We start from the raw sequence: 14,571 nt of genomic DNA on the forward strand, positions 1-14,571 counted from the left end.
CTCCGCAGTTCCAGCTCCTCTCTCTGCCCGTCTTCCGGTTTCGTGCGAACTCGGTGCTGGTCACCGAGTATCTGGCTCCAAGGATCTGGTTGCTAAGAGACAGGACGCTAGGAGGGTGGGGACTCTGCATTGCGACAAGCCGGGGAGCAGGGGGAAGGCTCGGGCGAGGCGAGGCGAGGCGAGGCGAGGCGAGGCTGCAGCCCGTGGCAGCCGTGCCTCCGGTTCCCTCCCGCCGCGAAGGAGCTCGGCGCTCATTGGCTCCGCCGCTGTGGCGCTGGGCCGTGATTGGCTGGCGCTCTCCTCCCCTCGGCGCTGGTCCGCAGCCGCCGCCGCCCGCGAGTGAGGGCGGCGTGTGAGGCCGCTGCCGCCGTGTCGTGGGAGATTGCCGGTGCCCAAGCTTGGCGGTGCCGGCGACTGCTGGTGACACCGGCGCTGCGAGGGCCGCTGCGGTCCTGTGAAGGTGAGCCAGACGCCCACGGTAGCGGGCCGCGACCCGGCCGGCTGGGCCGGAGGCGCGCTCTCCAAACGCTCCATCCCGCGCAGCCCGCCGGCTCCGCAGCCCAGCTGCCCGTCCCGGCTGGTAGGCCGGCTGAGGGAGTGTCAGCTTCTGGCCGCCGGCCGGCCGCGCCCCCGGGCCTCCGCCCCGCATCTGTCCCGCCTGGCCCCGCTGCCCGGCGCCTTTGTCTGCCCCTCACCCGCTCGGCGCCCGGAGGGGGGTCCCGCGTCTGCGTGGGGTGAGGGTGGGCACTCCGCGAGGGGCGAGGGGTGTCCTCGGGACGCGCCGCGCTCCACGCCTGTGGGCCCGGAGTGTGAAGGGCTGTCGTGGACTCCTCTTGGGCTTGGGATGCGATTTTACTTTGTTCTTCACAAACCCAGCTGCCGCGTTTCGTCGGGGTTTGTCAGGGAGCCCGGGCGCCCAGTTAAGCCAAAGGCTTTCACCTGCCCCTCTGGCTGGCTTCGCTTCCTCTTGGCCACTGCTTGGGGGAAGTCTCAGCTAGAGCCTCTCTCTGAAAAAAAAAAAATTAAATTCAGGTGTTGCCGACTTCTGTTGCAGCAGTGACCTAGTTTGACCAATACATAACTTGAGCTAACACATGGGTAGAGTAAAGGATGTATTCCTACTAAGAGTGATTTCATGAAACAAGTGGAAGTATTATCTTCCATAAATAGCATTCTACTTTAAACACTTTGAAACGTTGTGTCATCGGTGGGAGATTTGTGAGTGGTAGTAGTGTGACTTGAGCCTTGAACTTTTTTCATATTGTTTTGGGTACATTGAGGGTTTTTCCAGAATGAAGTACACTGCGTCAGCTCTTTCGAGGGAATTTGTTTTTTTTTTTTTTTTTTTCATTAGGGATTATCCGTCAGTTCTGTGTCTTTCATACGTACATTCAGACTGTAACTGAAGCTTGCAGTTAGTTTTGTTCTTTCAAAGAGAGAGGAAAACAGAAATCTCCGTTCCTTTGGCTCACTCTCCAAATGTCCTAGACAGCGAAGGCTGTGTGGAACAGGAGCCTGGAGTCGGGAATACCACTCCCGGTTCTCACATGGGTGACAGAGACCCAACCACCTGAGCCTTCGTCTCTTGCCTTCCAGGGTGTAGAGCAGCAGGAAGGTTGCTCCAGTGTGGACTAGAGATATCCCCAGCAGTGACCTAAGTGATGTCAAGCACCCAACTCAGACGCTTTCCAACATTCACAGAACTAGAATTAATGCTGATAGTCACCTTGCCAAATGACAGTCAGTTGTGTGAAGATAAGGCCAATACAAAAATATTTTTAGATGATTTGAATTATCCTTAAGCATATGTAGCATAAATGGAAATAATATTTGACATGTACATACAAAATTTTAAGTGCTGTGAGTGGTGTTTTTAAAAAATTTAGTTGAATTTTTAAAAGATTTAGTTTTTTAACTTGAAAGAATTACTGAAAAGGAGCGGAGGAAAGAGAGAGACTCCAGTCAGTCACTACTGCCAAAGCTGGGCCAGTCTGAAGCTCGGAAACAGGAGCTTTTCTGTGTCTCTCACTTGAGTTTAGGGGCCCAAAGACTTGAGCCATCTTCCTCTGCCTTCCCATGCACATTAATCAGAAGCTGGAGGGAAGGTGGAGCAGCCAGTACTCCTGATGTGGGGCGCGGGCATCATAAGCAGCAGCTTAACTTGCCGGGCCACAGTGTGGGTCCCATCATTCTGTTCCTTTTTGATGTTCATGCACACACATGTGCAGTAACTTCTACCACTCAGATGTCCCACAGCAGAGAAGTACTTAAATAATTATATAATATTAACCGGTTCATTTTATAATTCTGTGAATATTTCATGACGTGTGTGTGTGTGTGTTTAAGATTTATTTATTTATTTGAAAGAGTGAGAGACAGAGATCTTCATCTGCTGGATTCACTCTCCACATGGCTGCAGTGGCTAGATCTGGGTTTGCCCAAAGCTAGGAGCTTGGTGCTTCTTCTGGGTCTCCCATGTGGGCACAGGGGCCTAAGCACTTGGGTCATTATCTGCTGCCCTGCCAGGCACAGTAGCAGGGAGCTGGATCAGAAGTGGAGCATCCAGGGTCCATACCAGTGCCCTGTAGATACCAGCACTGCAGGTAGCAGCTTTAGTCGCTATGCCATGGCACTAGTGCTGTCATCTAATTTTTTAACTGTAGTTCAGCAAGGTTAAGTGACTGACCTTGACTAGAACTGATAGAGCAAAAGCTCAAACCAGAGTCTCAGACTCTCTGTACACTGCTTTTCCCACTGCATTGATTGTCAGAGGATCTTTGCATTGTGTGTCTCCTCTTAAAGACAACATTTTCCCATGAGAGCAGCTTGTAGTTGGAGATTGTGTTTCCAACCCAGAACTCAGTGTTAATGTCATAGCTGTGACTAGCCACAAGCCAGTGCCGTTCTTGTCAGTTTATGATTTGATTGTAGTTGTAGTGCCTACTATATAGTTGAGGGGTGGCATAGTAATACTTAAATAAATAAAACGGAAGTGGTATATACATTGATATAAAAAAGTTGTTGAAATGTTTTAGATTTGAGTGAGTCATTTATTTGTTAACACAACCTTCCCTATTCTTCATCTTAGAGTCAGAATTTTGTCCAGATTATTTCAGTGAATTGTAACTACCTTCAAAATACATTAGGCTCTGTCCCTTCTCTCCATAAACCATTATTGCCCAACTGTTATCTCCCCTATTTTGTATCTCGATTGAATGGAGAGAGTATAGATTTGAAAGTCAGTCTACTTGGGTTTGGATCCTTGCTGTGCCTTGTACTATCTTTGACCTTGTGCAAAGTATATAACTTCCCTGAACCTCTTTCCTCAGCTTGTAAGAGTGGAGAGACCACCTGTTTTAGGGAGAAGTAATCGGAAGTTCTTGAAATAACATGTGAAAGGCTTAGCACAGATCCAGGCGCCTAGTAGCTAATAAATTACAGCTGTTATTATTGTCCCTAAACACCCTTGCCTCTCGCTGGCTTCCCTCTGCTTGACTCATAACCAACATTATATTAATATGATAGTAAAATTACCAGAGAGCTCATGGCCAGCTGTGGTAAGGATGTGTGTGGTAGATAGTTGGGACTCAATAAATGTTTGTCAAACTGCCGTCTGTTTGGAAAGCCACCAGAAGAGAAGTGTGTAGAGGTCGATAAGCTGGATGTTCCGGAAAGCTGACTCCCATCTGGATTATGTTCAGTACAGGCTGGAATATGAAATCAAGGCTGATCATCCTGAGTCGGCAGGTGAGAAAAATCTAGTAACACTCTTAAAGGATATGTCAGTGATAAAGTCTCAATATCAAGCTTTGCACACTTTGAACCACTTGCTACTGAGCAGAAAGAGACAAAACTTTATTTGTACTACAGTGAATAAAGCTATCACTATGATACGACAACTACAAAAGCAAACAGACCTGGAGGTGTCGCCACCTTGTTCAGTCTGGTCCACTCACAGCCCTGGCTCTTGTACTCCTGTGTGGGAGCTGCAGGCCTGCAGGGGCTGCAGCCTGGCCCTGCCTAGCCTCCTTCCAGCCCCGGCACCCAGGAGTGTCAGCTGTCACCACTGACTGAAGAAGAGAAATCTGCAGCAGAGCAATTCAAGTCTCAAACGCTAGACCCATGAAGAAGTAGAATTCCAAAAGTCAACTTGAATGGAAAAGAGATCGATTCCAAAGAAATTTAGGAAAATGTCTTGTTACCACTTGGCTTGCAGAGGTGGAGCCTAGTGAAAAAGGAAGGTTGGCTTAAGTGTCTGGTTAATGATGGCTTTAAAACAAGATAAAATAAGAGAGACAGATATATGAAGTATAGGCCAAAAGATGGAATGTGTACAAAGGATTTGAGATATATACACACACACACATACATAGTCTTATAATTTCAGGGAAGAGTACCACTTACCACTGTTTCACATCTGTTTTCACATAGTCAATATAGCATCCTGACCTATCATAAAAAGAAATGTTTATGCATAATTTCAGTTATTCAAAATGTGAGCGAATTAAAGGATAGACAAAATGTTTGCGTTAGACATTATATGAGTACCTCAAAATGTCCATGGGAATTGGGATTAAAAGTTACATTTTATTTTGATGTAAAAGTTGACATGCATGCACAGTTTTCATTAATTCACATTTTCCATGAATGTTTCAAGGTCCCCTCTAGCATGTATTGGTATATCATTTCATGTTTAAAATGTTGCTTGCATATGTGGTCACATTATTGGTATGAATGCCAAAATGTGATTCATGGTCTCCCACAAACCCTAGAGTAATAAACTGGCTTTTCTGTGGGGGAAAAAAAAAGGAGTGGTGTGTGTATAATAGAAGAGGTCCCCATAGCCTGCAGTCTTGGCCACACTGGGCTAAGATGAGACACATTAGATATGGAATTTAGGAACTGCTGGATTAAATTACACATTGTGATGGGGAACCAGGTGAGGAAGCATGGGAGACCTCAGCTCTGTTGGACTGAGTGAGTGTGTATGTATGGGAGGGCCTTGGCTCTTTCTATATGACTGTCAGTGTGTGAAGGTTGTAAAAATTAAAACTCACCAAGCAAATTGTCACATTGCTTCTAAAATAAGAAGAAAACAACTACCCAAAGAAAAGCTATTTCAGTTGGCAGTTGTTAATATAAGCATCCCTAGCTTTTTTTTTTAAAGATTTATTTATCTTTATTACAAAGTCAGATATAGAGAGGAGGAGAAACAGGAAGATCTTCCATCCGTTGATTCACTCCCCAAGTAGCCGCAACAGCACACGGGTGCAAGGTTCCAAGGCTTTGGGATGTTGACTGCTTTCCCAGGCCACAAGCAGGGAAGTTGAAGAAAATTGGAGCAGCTGGGACATGAACTGCCCCCCATATAAAATCCCGGCACATGCAGGGAGAGGACTTTAGCTGCTACTGCTCTGGGCCTGTAATGACTCTTGTAAATCAGTTTTGTTTTATTCCATCACCTGTGAGTTGCTAATTAGCATATACGTTAACATTCATAAATATTTGTAAAAGAAAGATTTTATCAAGTCTTCCAAGATTTCTCTTTCTCTCTCTCCCTTTCTTTCTCTCCCCATTCGTATTATCTCCAACCCCAGCTTATTTATTTGAAAGGCAGAGTAAGGGAAGAAGGCGGGGATCTTAACACTTCTCAAATGATTGCTACAGTCAGATATGAGCCAGCTAAAACCAGGTTCCAGGATCCCCATCCTGGTTCCCGCCTTGGGTTGTAGGGATTCAAGCAGTTAAGCCATCCTATGTTGCCCTGTCTGTGCCTTGGCAGGGAACTGGACGGAAGCAGAAGTAGCCAGTACACAGACCAGCACCTTGATATGGGGTGCCAGTAGTAGTGACTTAACCTGCTGCCCTCCTGTTTTTTCCCTCCCTCCGTTCCTTTTTTTCCCCTCCCTCCCTCCGTTCCTTCCTTCCTTCCTTCCTTCCTATTTCCCACGTTGTCAGCTACCTGAGCCATTCTTTACTGATTTCTCAGGTAAATTAGTGGGGAGCTGGATTGGGAGACAGAGTAAGGTCATCTCTCTGCTGATTCATTCCCCACGTGGCCTCAGAGGCCAGGCCAGGCTGCAGTCAGGAGCAAGCAACCTCTTCACATCTCCCACATGGGTGCAGGAGACCAGACACCTGGACCACCCTCTGTTGCACTCCCAGACATATCAGCAGGAAGTTGAACAGGAAGCAGAGCATCCAGACACCCACATGTGGGCAGGTGATGGTTCAACCCTGCCATTAGTATCTTATTTTGCTCTCTTTTAAATTAACACTTATGTATCTTTCTGTACTACCATTTATTATATTCAAATATTCTTAACACTTATGTATCTTTCTGTACTACCATTTATTATATTCAAATATTCTTTGTGTTATAAGTGTTTGTACTGTAATATTCAAATGCCATTGTATTTGAAAATATTTAGGCCATATGTTTTAGGTTTTGTTTTTGTTTTACACAATAGCAGGTAATTCTTAGGAATAAATTATAGCTGTTCTGTAGTACTCTAAAAGCATTTGGATTTCAAATATAAATAAAGTTATTTGTCTTTCCTTCCCATAGTTCCAAAAGATGAGCCGTGGATATTCAGAAAACAACAATTTCCTGAACAATAACAACCAGATGGTGTTGGACATGATCCTTTATCCCTTAATTGGCATCCCTCAAACCATCAACTGGGAAAGTGTGGCAAGGTTGGTGCCTGGACTAACACCCAAAGAGGTAAACAGCAGTTGCTCACCTATCTCCTGACCAAGCTTAGAAAAAGTGATCAATAAGAAGGAAGAAGTAGGAGATGATAATTGGAATGTTTATTCATTTGTGTATGTAAATAATGTATGTACATATCTATGATTTTAATGCAAAGTATATCAATTCTGTGTTAATCCACTTGGTATATTTAAATTCAACATCATATGTGTTTTACATCAACTGCAGAATCACTAATATCTTAATTTAAAATTTAGAGTTATAATTAAAAAATTGTTTATTCCATTGTCTGGAAATGTTTTCCCTGTGATTTTCTAGTGATTTCAGTTTCCAGGTCTTACATTTTGAGTTGATTCTTGTAGTGGCGGGCAGTATGGCACATGGCCATGAGCTTGTCCAAGCTTTCTTCAACATTTCCCTCTTGAATCTGCAGTGAAGCTGTACATGGCACTGTAGCAGTTACCTTCATTCAGTATTTATGCTTCTCTCCTCTGTGATGTCCCTTTTCTACCTTCTATTTCTTAGTACCAATTCAATTGCAAACAGAAAGCAGCTGAACAATGACACTGTACTGTCATTTGATAAGGTAGATGATTTTATTAATATGGACCTCACAATCAAAATTTGAAAATCCTGATAGGGAGTAATCCTGTAATTTATCCATGAACACTGACCCCAGAATTTCTGCTGTTAAGAGAGACCTTAACGTGGTTGAAACATCTCACAATTCTAGAAGTAGGAATGACTGATTTGCCTCAGAAGGTGTTAGCCATAATCAGAGCAATGTATAAATCCAACAAGATCGCCATTGAATACAATGACGTTATCCATAGGATTGGAAAAAATATCTGAAGTTTCATATGATGGAAGGACAAAAGATCTCCAAATAGACCATGCAGTTTTGAGTAAGAACAAAGCTAGAGGCATCACAATACATGATTTCAAGATATACAAGAGGGCCCAGCACAGTAGCATAGCGGCTGAAATCTTCACCTTGAATGCCCCAGGATCCCATATGGGTGCCGGTTCTAATCCCATCATCCATGCTTCCCATCCAGCTCCCTGCTTATGGCCTGGGAAAGCAGTTGAAGATGGCCCAAAACCTTGGGACACTGCACCCGTGTGGGAGAACTGGAAGAGGCTCCTGGCTCCTGGTTTCAGATCGGCTCAACTCCAACCTTTGTGGCCACTGGGGAAATGAATCATTGGACAGAAGATCTTCCTGTCTGTCTGTCCTCCTCTCTGTATATCTGAATTTCCAATGAAAATGAAATACATTTTTTAAAAAAAGAGAGAAAGATATATAACAGAGCTATGGTAACAAAAGCAGCATGGCACTGATGTGAAAACAGGCAAGCAGATCAGTGGAACAGAATAAGCAGCCAAGAAATTAATCTACACCGCCAAAAACATACTTTGGATAAATGATCTTCATTACATGGTTCTGGTAAAACAGAATATCTGTATGCAGAAGATTGAGGCTTGACCCCTCCCCACTGCCCTGTCTGTCATGGGCACTCAAGAAGTATGTGTTGAGTTGGTGAAGAAGTCAATTTCTAGCCTAGACTGATACTGGTGTTCCCATGTGATGCCAGTATCAGCTTAGGCAACAGACTGACTCACTGCACCGCAGCACTGAATTCCCCAACACCTTTTTTCAGTTGTTAATCTGGGTATTCTAAACTGATTTCATGATCAACCAATTGATTAAGGTAAAACTTTACTGAAGCAAACTATGATGAAATGCTGATATATGGCTATGAAGTATTACCAAAGTATATTTTGTACAAGGTCAGCCTGTTAGTAAAACCAGAGACTTTATTAGTAATTCTTTAAAATATTTATCTATTTTTATTAGAAAGCCAGATTTACAGGGAGAAGGAGAGACAGACAGAACAATCTTCGGTCTGCAGGTTCATTTCCCAAGTAGCGACAATGGCTGGAGCTGAGCTGATCTGAATCCAGGAGCTTCTTCTAGGTCTCCCACGTTGGTGCCAGTTCTCAAAACTTTGGGCTGTCCTCTACTGCTTTCTCAAGCCACAAGCAGGGAGCTGGAAGAAGGGACCTGGAAGGGAACTGGAAGTGGGAGTAGCTAGGACATAAACTGGTGCCCTTTTGGGATCCTGAGGCATGGAAGGCAAGGACTTTAGCCACTAGTAATGAATGTTATTAGTAATTTTATGAAAGACAATCTGACATCATAAATCATATACTATTTAGGTTGCTTCCTATTGAAAATTAGAATTTTGGGTTTTTTTATGAAAGCTCAGTTGATATAAAAATTTTTAACTGAGTTACTAGTATTATCAGCTAATGATGGATGCAGACAAAAGGAAATATAACATCAAGACAATTTTCTGTTTTCTGAAAGAACGTCACTACATTTTGCTTTTGGGTTAGAGCATCTTTTTAAAATATCCACCCTGAATTAAAAACAAAATTAGTTGTTACCATATTGGTATTTACTTAGAAAGCAATCACAGGACAGTATCTTCAAATAGAAAGTATCTTCTCTCTCTCTCTCTTTTTTTTTTTTTTAAGAAAGACTTATTTGAAAGGTAGAGTTACTGAGAGACAGAGATTGTCCATCCTCTGGTTCTCTCCCCAGCTGCATGTCTGCAACTGGGCCATGCCAAAGTCAGCAACCAGGCGGTTCTTCTGGGTTTGTAACATGGACCAAACACTTGAGCCATCTTCCATTGTTTCCCCAAGCACATTAGCAGGGAGCCGAATTCTAAGTGAAGTAGAACACATATGATTTGCTCGCATCCCAGGTGGTGGCTTAACTTTCTCTTTCTCTCTCTGTCTCTCTCTTTCATTTTTTTCTTTTTTGTTACCATCCTTTATTTATTAACTCCTCATATGCAGCTGCTTGCTTTCTGGTTTGTGGAAGCAGTAAGTCAAACAGCATTCACCACAGTAATGTCTGTCAGAATGGCTGATGGTGAACACTCCCAACACCACATTCACCTGAAGGGTACTTGCTACATAAGCAGCTAATTCTCCCATTCTTGTACTTCAGGACACCTGACTTAATCTTTGTCTTGTGCTTATTCCTCTTAGGAGTGGTGTAAGACTTGCTTTTCTTACCACCACCACAAAGTCCCAACACATGAATACACTCCTTTTGAATGTTGTAGTCAGATGAAGTCTGTCCGTACTCCAGTGGCTTGCCAGCGAAGATCAGTCTTTGCAGATCAGAAAGAATACGTTCCTTTTCCTGGATATTGGGTCTTACATTTCTTGTTGTATCCAACAGGTCAACCTCGAGTGTGGTAGTCTTCCCTGTAAGGATTGTTACGGAGATCTGAATCTTGGTGGCAGGCCCACAGCACATGGTGGATTAAAAAGGAAGGGTACCACTGGCCCACCTCACATTTTTTTTTTCAATAACAATACAAAAAAATCCCCTTAGAGTGAGCATTTGTTCTAGTGGTGAAGACATCAGTTGAAACATTTGCATCCCAGATCAGAGTGCCTGGGTTCAAGTCCCAGCTGCTTCCTGCTAATAAATGCCCTGGAAGGCAGTGGTGATGGCTGAAGTAGTTGAATTCCTGCCAGCCACAGAAATCCAGATTGCGTTCTCGAGCTCCCAGCTTCTGCCTGCTCCACCAGAGCTGTTGCAGGCATTTGGAGAATGAATCTGTTGATAGGGAGTAGCTCGCTGCTGCTGCTCAAATGTAGAGAGCAAAATTTTTAAAACCTCCGTACTTACATCTTTTTGTTTTGTGTTATGCATTATAGTGTGCTAAAAGGTTTGATGAACTGAAGAGCAGTGGAAACTCACCAGTTGACAACCAGTATAATCCCTTCATGGCTGCTGGAGAGAGTCCTGTTGAAACTTTAGCCACCTATATCAAATCTTCCCTGCTAGACACACAGGGAGACTTTCAGGACACTGCCATTGGTCAGGATGCAGTTTCCAAAACAGGTAAAGTTTGAGAACAGATTAATACTCATCCTTATGCAATTTCTACAGAATTAGCTATGTAATTCAGCTTTTCTTTGTTGAAAGGCTAATATAACATGAATAGAAAGATCTGTTAGAATTCGAATCTTCCTGAATTAAAAAATTATAATTATTTTTGTTATACTTTAAAAACATTTGAAGTGTTAATATAAGGTCAAACACTATTTATTTACTTATGTATTTATATTGGAAAGGCAGATTTACAGAGAGAAGGAGAGACAGAACAGTCTTCCATCTGCTGGTTTAGTCCCCAAAAGGCCACAATGACTGGAGCTGAGCCAACCAGGAGCCAGTAGCTTCTTCTAGGTCTCCCGTGTTGGTGCAGATTCCATGGCTTCGGGCCATCCTCTGCTGCTTGCACAGGCCACAAGCAGGGAGCTGGATAGAAAGTGGAGCTGCTGAAACATGAACCAGTGTCCATATGGAATCCTGGTGCTTGAAGGGGAGGATTAGCTAATTGAGCCATCACGCTGGACCCTAGAGGAAACACCATTACCAAAGCGAGATGTATATTATTACAAAGATTTCTTACTCCAGTCTAATGTCCTGGTTATTCTGTTTATTACTTACTGAGAATATTTTTTATTTTAAATAAATTTTTTAGAAGATTTAGGAATGTATGTATGTGCAAGGCAGAGTGACGAAAGAAAATGAGATCTGTCTACTTCTTGAGTCCCTGAATGCCTGATCTGAGCCAAGCTGAGGCTAGGAGAGAGAAATTCCATATCCAGGTCTCTTCCATGGGTGGCAGATCAAATACTTCGGTTCTAGGTGCATGAGCAGGAAGCTGGACTGGAAATGAGGCAGAACTCGATCCAGGCACTTTTACATGATGCATGGGTATCCAAAGTGGCAGCTTAACTCACAGTACCATAAGGCCTTTCCTTATTGAAAGAATTTTGATGGATGGTTTGTGTTTCATTCTTTTTTTCTTACTAAGAAAGTCTAGCTTGCCTCTCCTAATTTTTAAAAAAATGTTTCTTCCTCAGGCCTGGAAAAATAACTTAGTGGCTAAAATCTATTCTTTTTATGCACCTGGATCCCATATGGCTGCTGGTTCATGTCCTGGCTGCTCTACTTCCCTTCCAGCTCCCTGCTTGTGGCCTGGGAAAGCAGTGGAGGGTGGCCCAAAGCCATGGGACCCTACATTTACATGGGAGGCCCAGGAGAGGCTGCTGGCTCCTGACTTCAGGTCAGCTCAGCTCTGACTGATGTGGCCACTTAGGGAATAAACCAGCAGATGGAGGATCTTTCTTTCTGTTCTCTGTGTAATTCTGACTTTCCAATGAAAATGAATAAGTCTTTAAAAATATATATTTTTCTCTTAATTATTTAAAATAGAGTTACAGAAAGAAAGATGAGGTACAGAGCTTCCATCCTCTGGTTCATTACTCAGACGACTACAGACTGGGGCTTGTCAGGGCCAAAACTGGGAGCCAAGAGCTTCTTTGGATCTCCCACTCGAGTGGCAAAGGCCCGAGTACTTGGATCATTTTCCCAGGTTTCCCATTTTCCCAGGCTTCCCAGGCATATTAGCAGGGAGCCGGGTTAGAGGTGGAACAGCCAGGACTCAATCCAGCACCCGTTTAAGTGCTGGTGTCTGCAAGAGACAACTTAACCTGCTGCTTCACAGTGCTGGACCCCTCTCATTTAATATTTTTTTTTAAAGATTTATTCATTTTATTACAGCCAGATATACACAGAGGAGGAGAGACAGAGAGGAAGATCTTCCGCCCGATGATTCACTCCCCAAGTGAGCCGCAACGGACCGGTGCGCGCCGATCCGATGCCGGGAACCTGGAACCTCTTCCAGGTCTCCCACACGGGTGCAGTGTCCCAATGCATTGGGCTGTCCTCGACTGCTTTCCCAGGCCACAAGCAGGGAGCTGGATGGGAAGTGGAGCTGCCGGGATTAGAACTGGCGCCCATATGGGATCCCGGGGCTTTCAAGGCGAGGACTTTAGCCGCTAGGCCACGCCACCGGGCCCTCATTTAATATTTTTTAAACTACTGTTTATTACAGTTGAAAGCTTCAAACGACAGTGGCAGTTGGCTTTGGGACATTTGCACCCTATTTGTACATATCACCTCAATGTTCTTTCAAATCTTTCTAACATTAGTAATTGTATCCACATTTTAGTTTTGTGTTTCAATATACTTCTGGAAATAGTAAGAAAAATGCCAAATGACAAGTATAGCCTTTAAGTAGCTTGAGGCCATGCATTTATAGTATCGTCATTCAATAAATGATAACGGATTCTCAGCTAGAAATTCTAACCAGCACCCCTGCTTTTCTTTCTTTTTCTTTTTTTTGTGTGTGTGTTTCCGTATTTAAGGAAGACGTAGTATAGCTTCCACAAGGAATTGTTCTTCTGAAAGTGAAAATTGTACTACTCATATTGGTGGAGAAAAGACTGAAGAATCTGAAGGGTAGGAGACTGGTTGTTCTCCAGATAAGATTTAATTCATAACAACTTTATAAGATATATTATTGATGATTATATACATAAGTAACCATAATGTAGGAATTCACATTATACAGTTGCTGAAGCAATTCAAATCATCTTAGTTCACAGATAGAACTTAAATAGTTGCTTAATATCTTAACAGGACTTGCTCATGCTGTTGTTGAATTGGACTATGTATTAACATTTTTACAAATTCAATTTTATATTTGACAGTACCAGAAATAATGTCTGCACATTAAACTTTGAAAAGTGAAATTTAATATCTCCCCTAAAATTTATTATTTCTCCAGTTTTACTAAAGAAACTAGACATGTACCTTTGGAACTATTTAAATATAATTACTCATTATTGAAACCTTAGAATATATCTTTCAGTATGTTGTTTTGACTTTTGTATATTTTGAACAGGTGTTTGCTTTGATGAGTTTTGACAGATGAATATACCATATAACCATCACCCAGATCAAGGGACGGAACATTTTCATCATCCCTTATAGTTCCTTTGTGTACTTTTACTTGTAATAGACTTTTTAATAGTAGCTTTGCTAATACATAATTCCCAAATCATACAGCGTACCCTTTTGAGAAACTCTGAAGGCAGTGAGTGTTAATGATTGAGGTATTACTAAATGTCTTGAACTCTGCACATAAAACTGGGTAAAGTGACAAATTTTATATCATGTATATTGTACCATAACAAAAAAAAGTTTATCTTTTTAAAATGTGTGGTTTGGTGATTTTTAACTGGCAGATTCATGTGGCACTAAAATTTGCTAGGTAATTTGCTTTTACTGAACTTACCTTATAATTTCATATTGCCCCAAAAGCTGTAGAAATTTTGTTTTGTTAAATCAGTTATTACCTGTTTACATTTTGACCATAATTCCTTGGGAAGAACAGTTTGTGAAGTTATTTGAATTTTTCTGGTACCCTAGTTTTATTTTTTGTTATTGAATTCAGTAACTATTCAATAACTATGAAATAGTTATTGAATTTTTCTGGTACCCTAGCATTAATTTTTACTGGGCATTTGTGAAATACAGTTAAACACAATACATTCATACTGTAGGCTAGTGTGTGTCTGTTTATTCTTTTCCTTTTGTTGTAACACGAAGGCAGTCGGGGTTCACGCTGATGATTCTTTTTGAATTGATATGGTTTTTTAAAATTATAATAAAAAGTTCTTCCATCCGTTGATTCCCTCCCCAAACAGCCGCAATTGCCAGAGCTGCACTGATCTGAAGCTAGGATCCCAGAGCCTCTTCCGGGTCTCGCACGTGGGTGCAGGGTCCCAAAGCTTTGGGACGTCCTCAGTTGCTTTCCCAGGCCACAAACAGGGAGCTGGATGGGAAGCATGGATGCTGGGATTAGAACCGGCGCCCGTATGGGATCCTGGTGCATGCAAGGCGAGGGTTTTAG

The 14,571-nt window shown here is 42.7% G+C and overlaps 1 protein-coding gene and 1 pseudogene across 1 annotated transcript in view; one reads left to right on the forward strand and one right to left on the reverse strand.

The window, feature by feature from the left end:
- Positions 1-310: 310 nt before the first annotated feature.
- SANBR (SANT and BTB domain regulator of CSR) overlaps positions 311-14,571 on the forward strand; it is a 56,800-nt gene continuing 42,539 nt past the window's right edge. Inside the window, exons 1-4 of the mRNA XM_058667849.1 lie at positions 311-460; positions 6,569-6,727; positions 10,460-10,646; positions 13,022-13,115. Coding sequence (XP_058523832.1) covers positions 6,578-6,727; positions 10,460-10,646; positions 13,022-13,115 — 431 coding nt within the window. The 5' untranslated portion in view covers positions 311-460; positions 6,569-6,577. The remainder of the gene's footprint in view (positions 461-6,568; positions 6,728-10,459; positions 10,647-13,021; positions 13,116-14,571) is intronic.
- On the reverse strand, positions 9,566-10,052 carry LOC105941535 (ubiquitin-ribosomal protein eS31 fusion protein-like; annotated as a pseudogene).

Source organism: Ochotona princeps, chromosome 8, assembly GCF_030435755.1.
Source record: "Ochotona princeps isolate mOchPri1 chromosome 8, mOchPri1.hap1, whole genome shotgun sequence".
Taxonomy (NCBI): Eukaryota; Metazoa; Chordata; class Mammalia; order Lagomorpha; family Ochotonidae; genus Ochotona; species Ochotona princeps.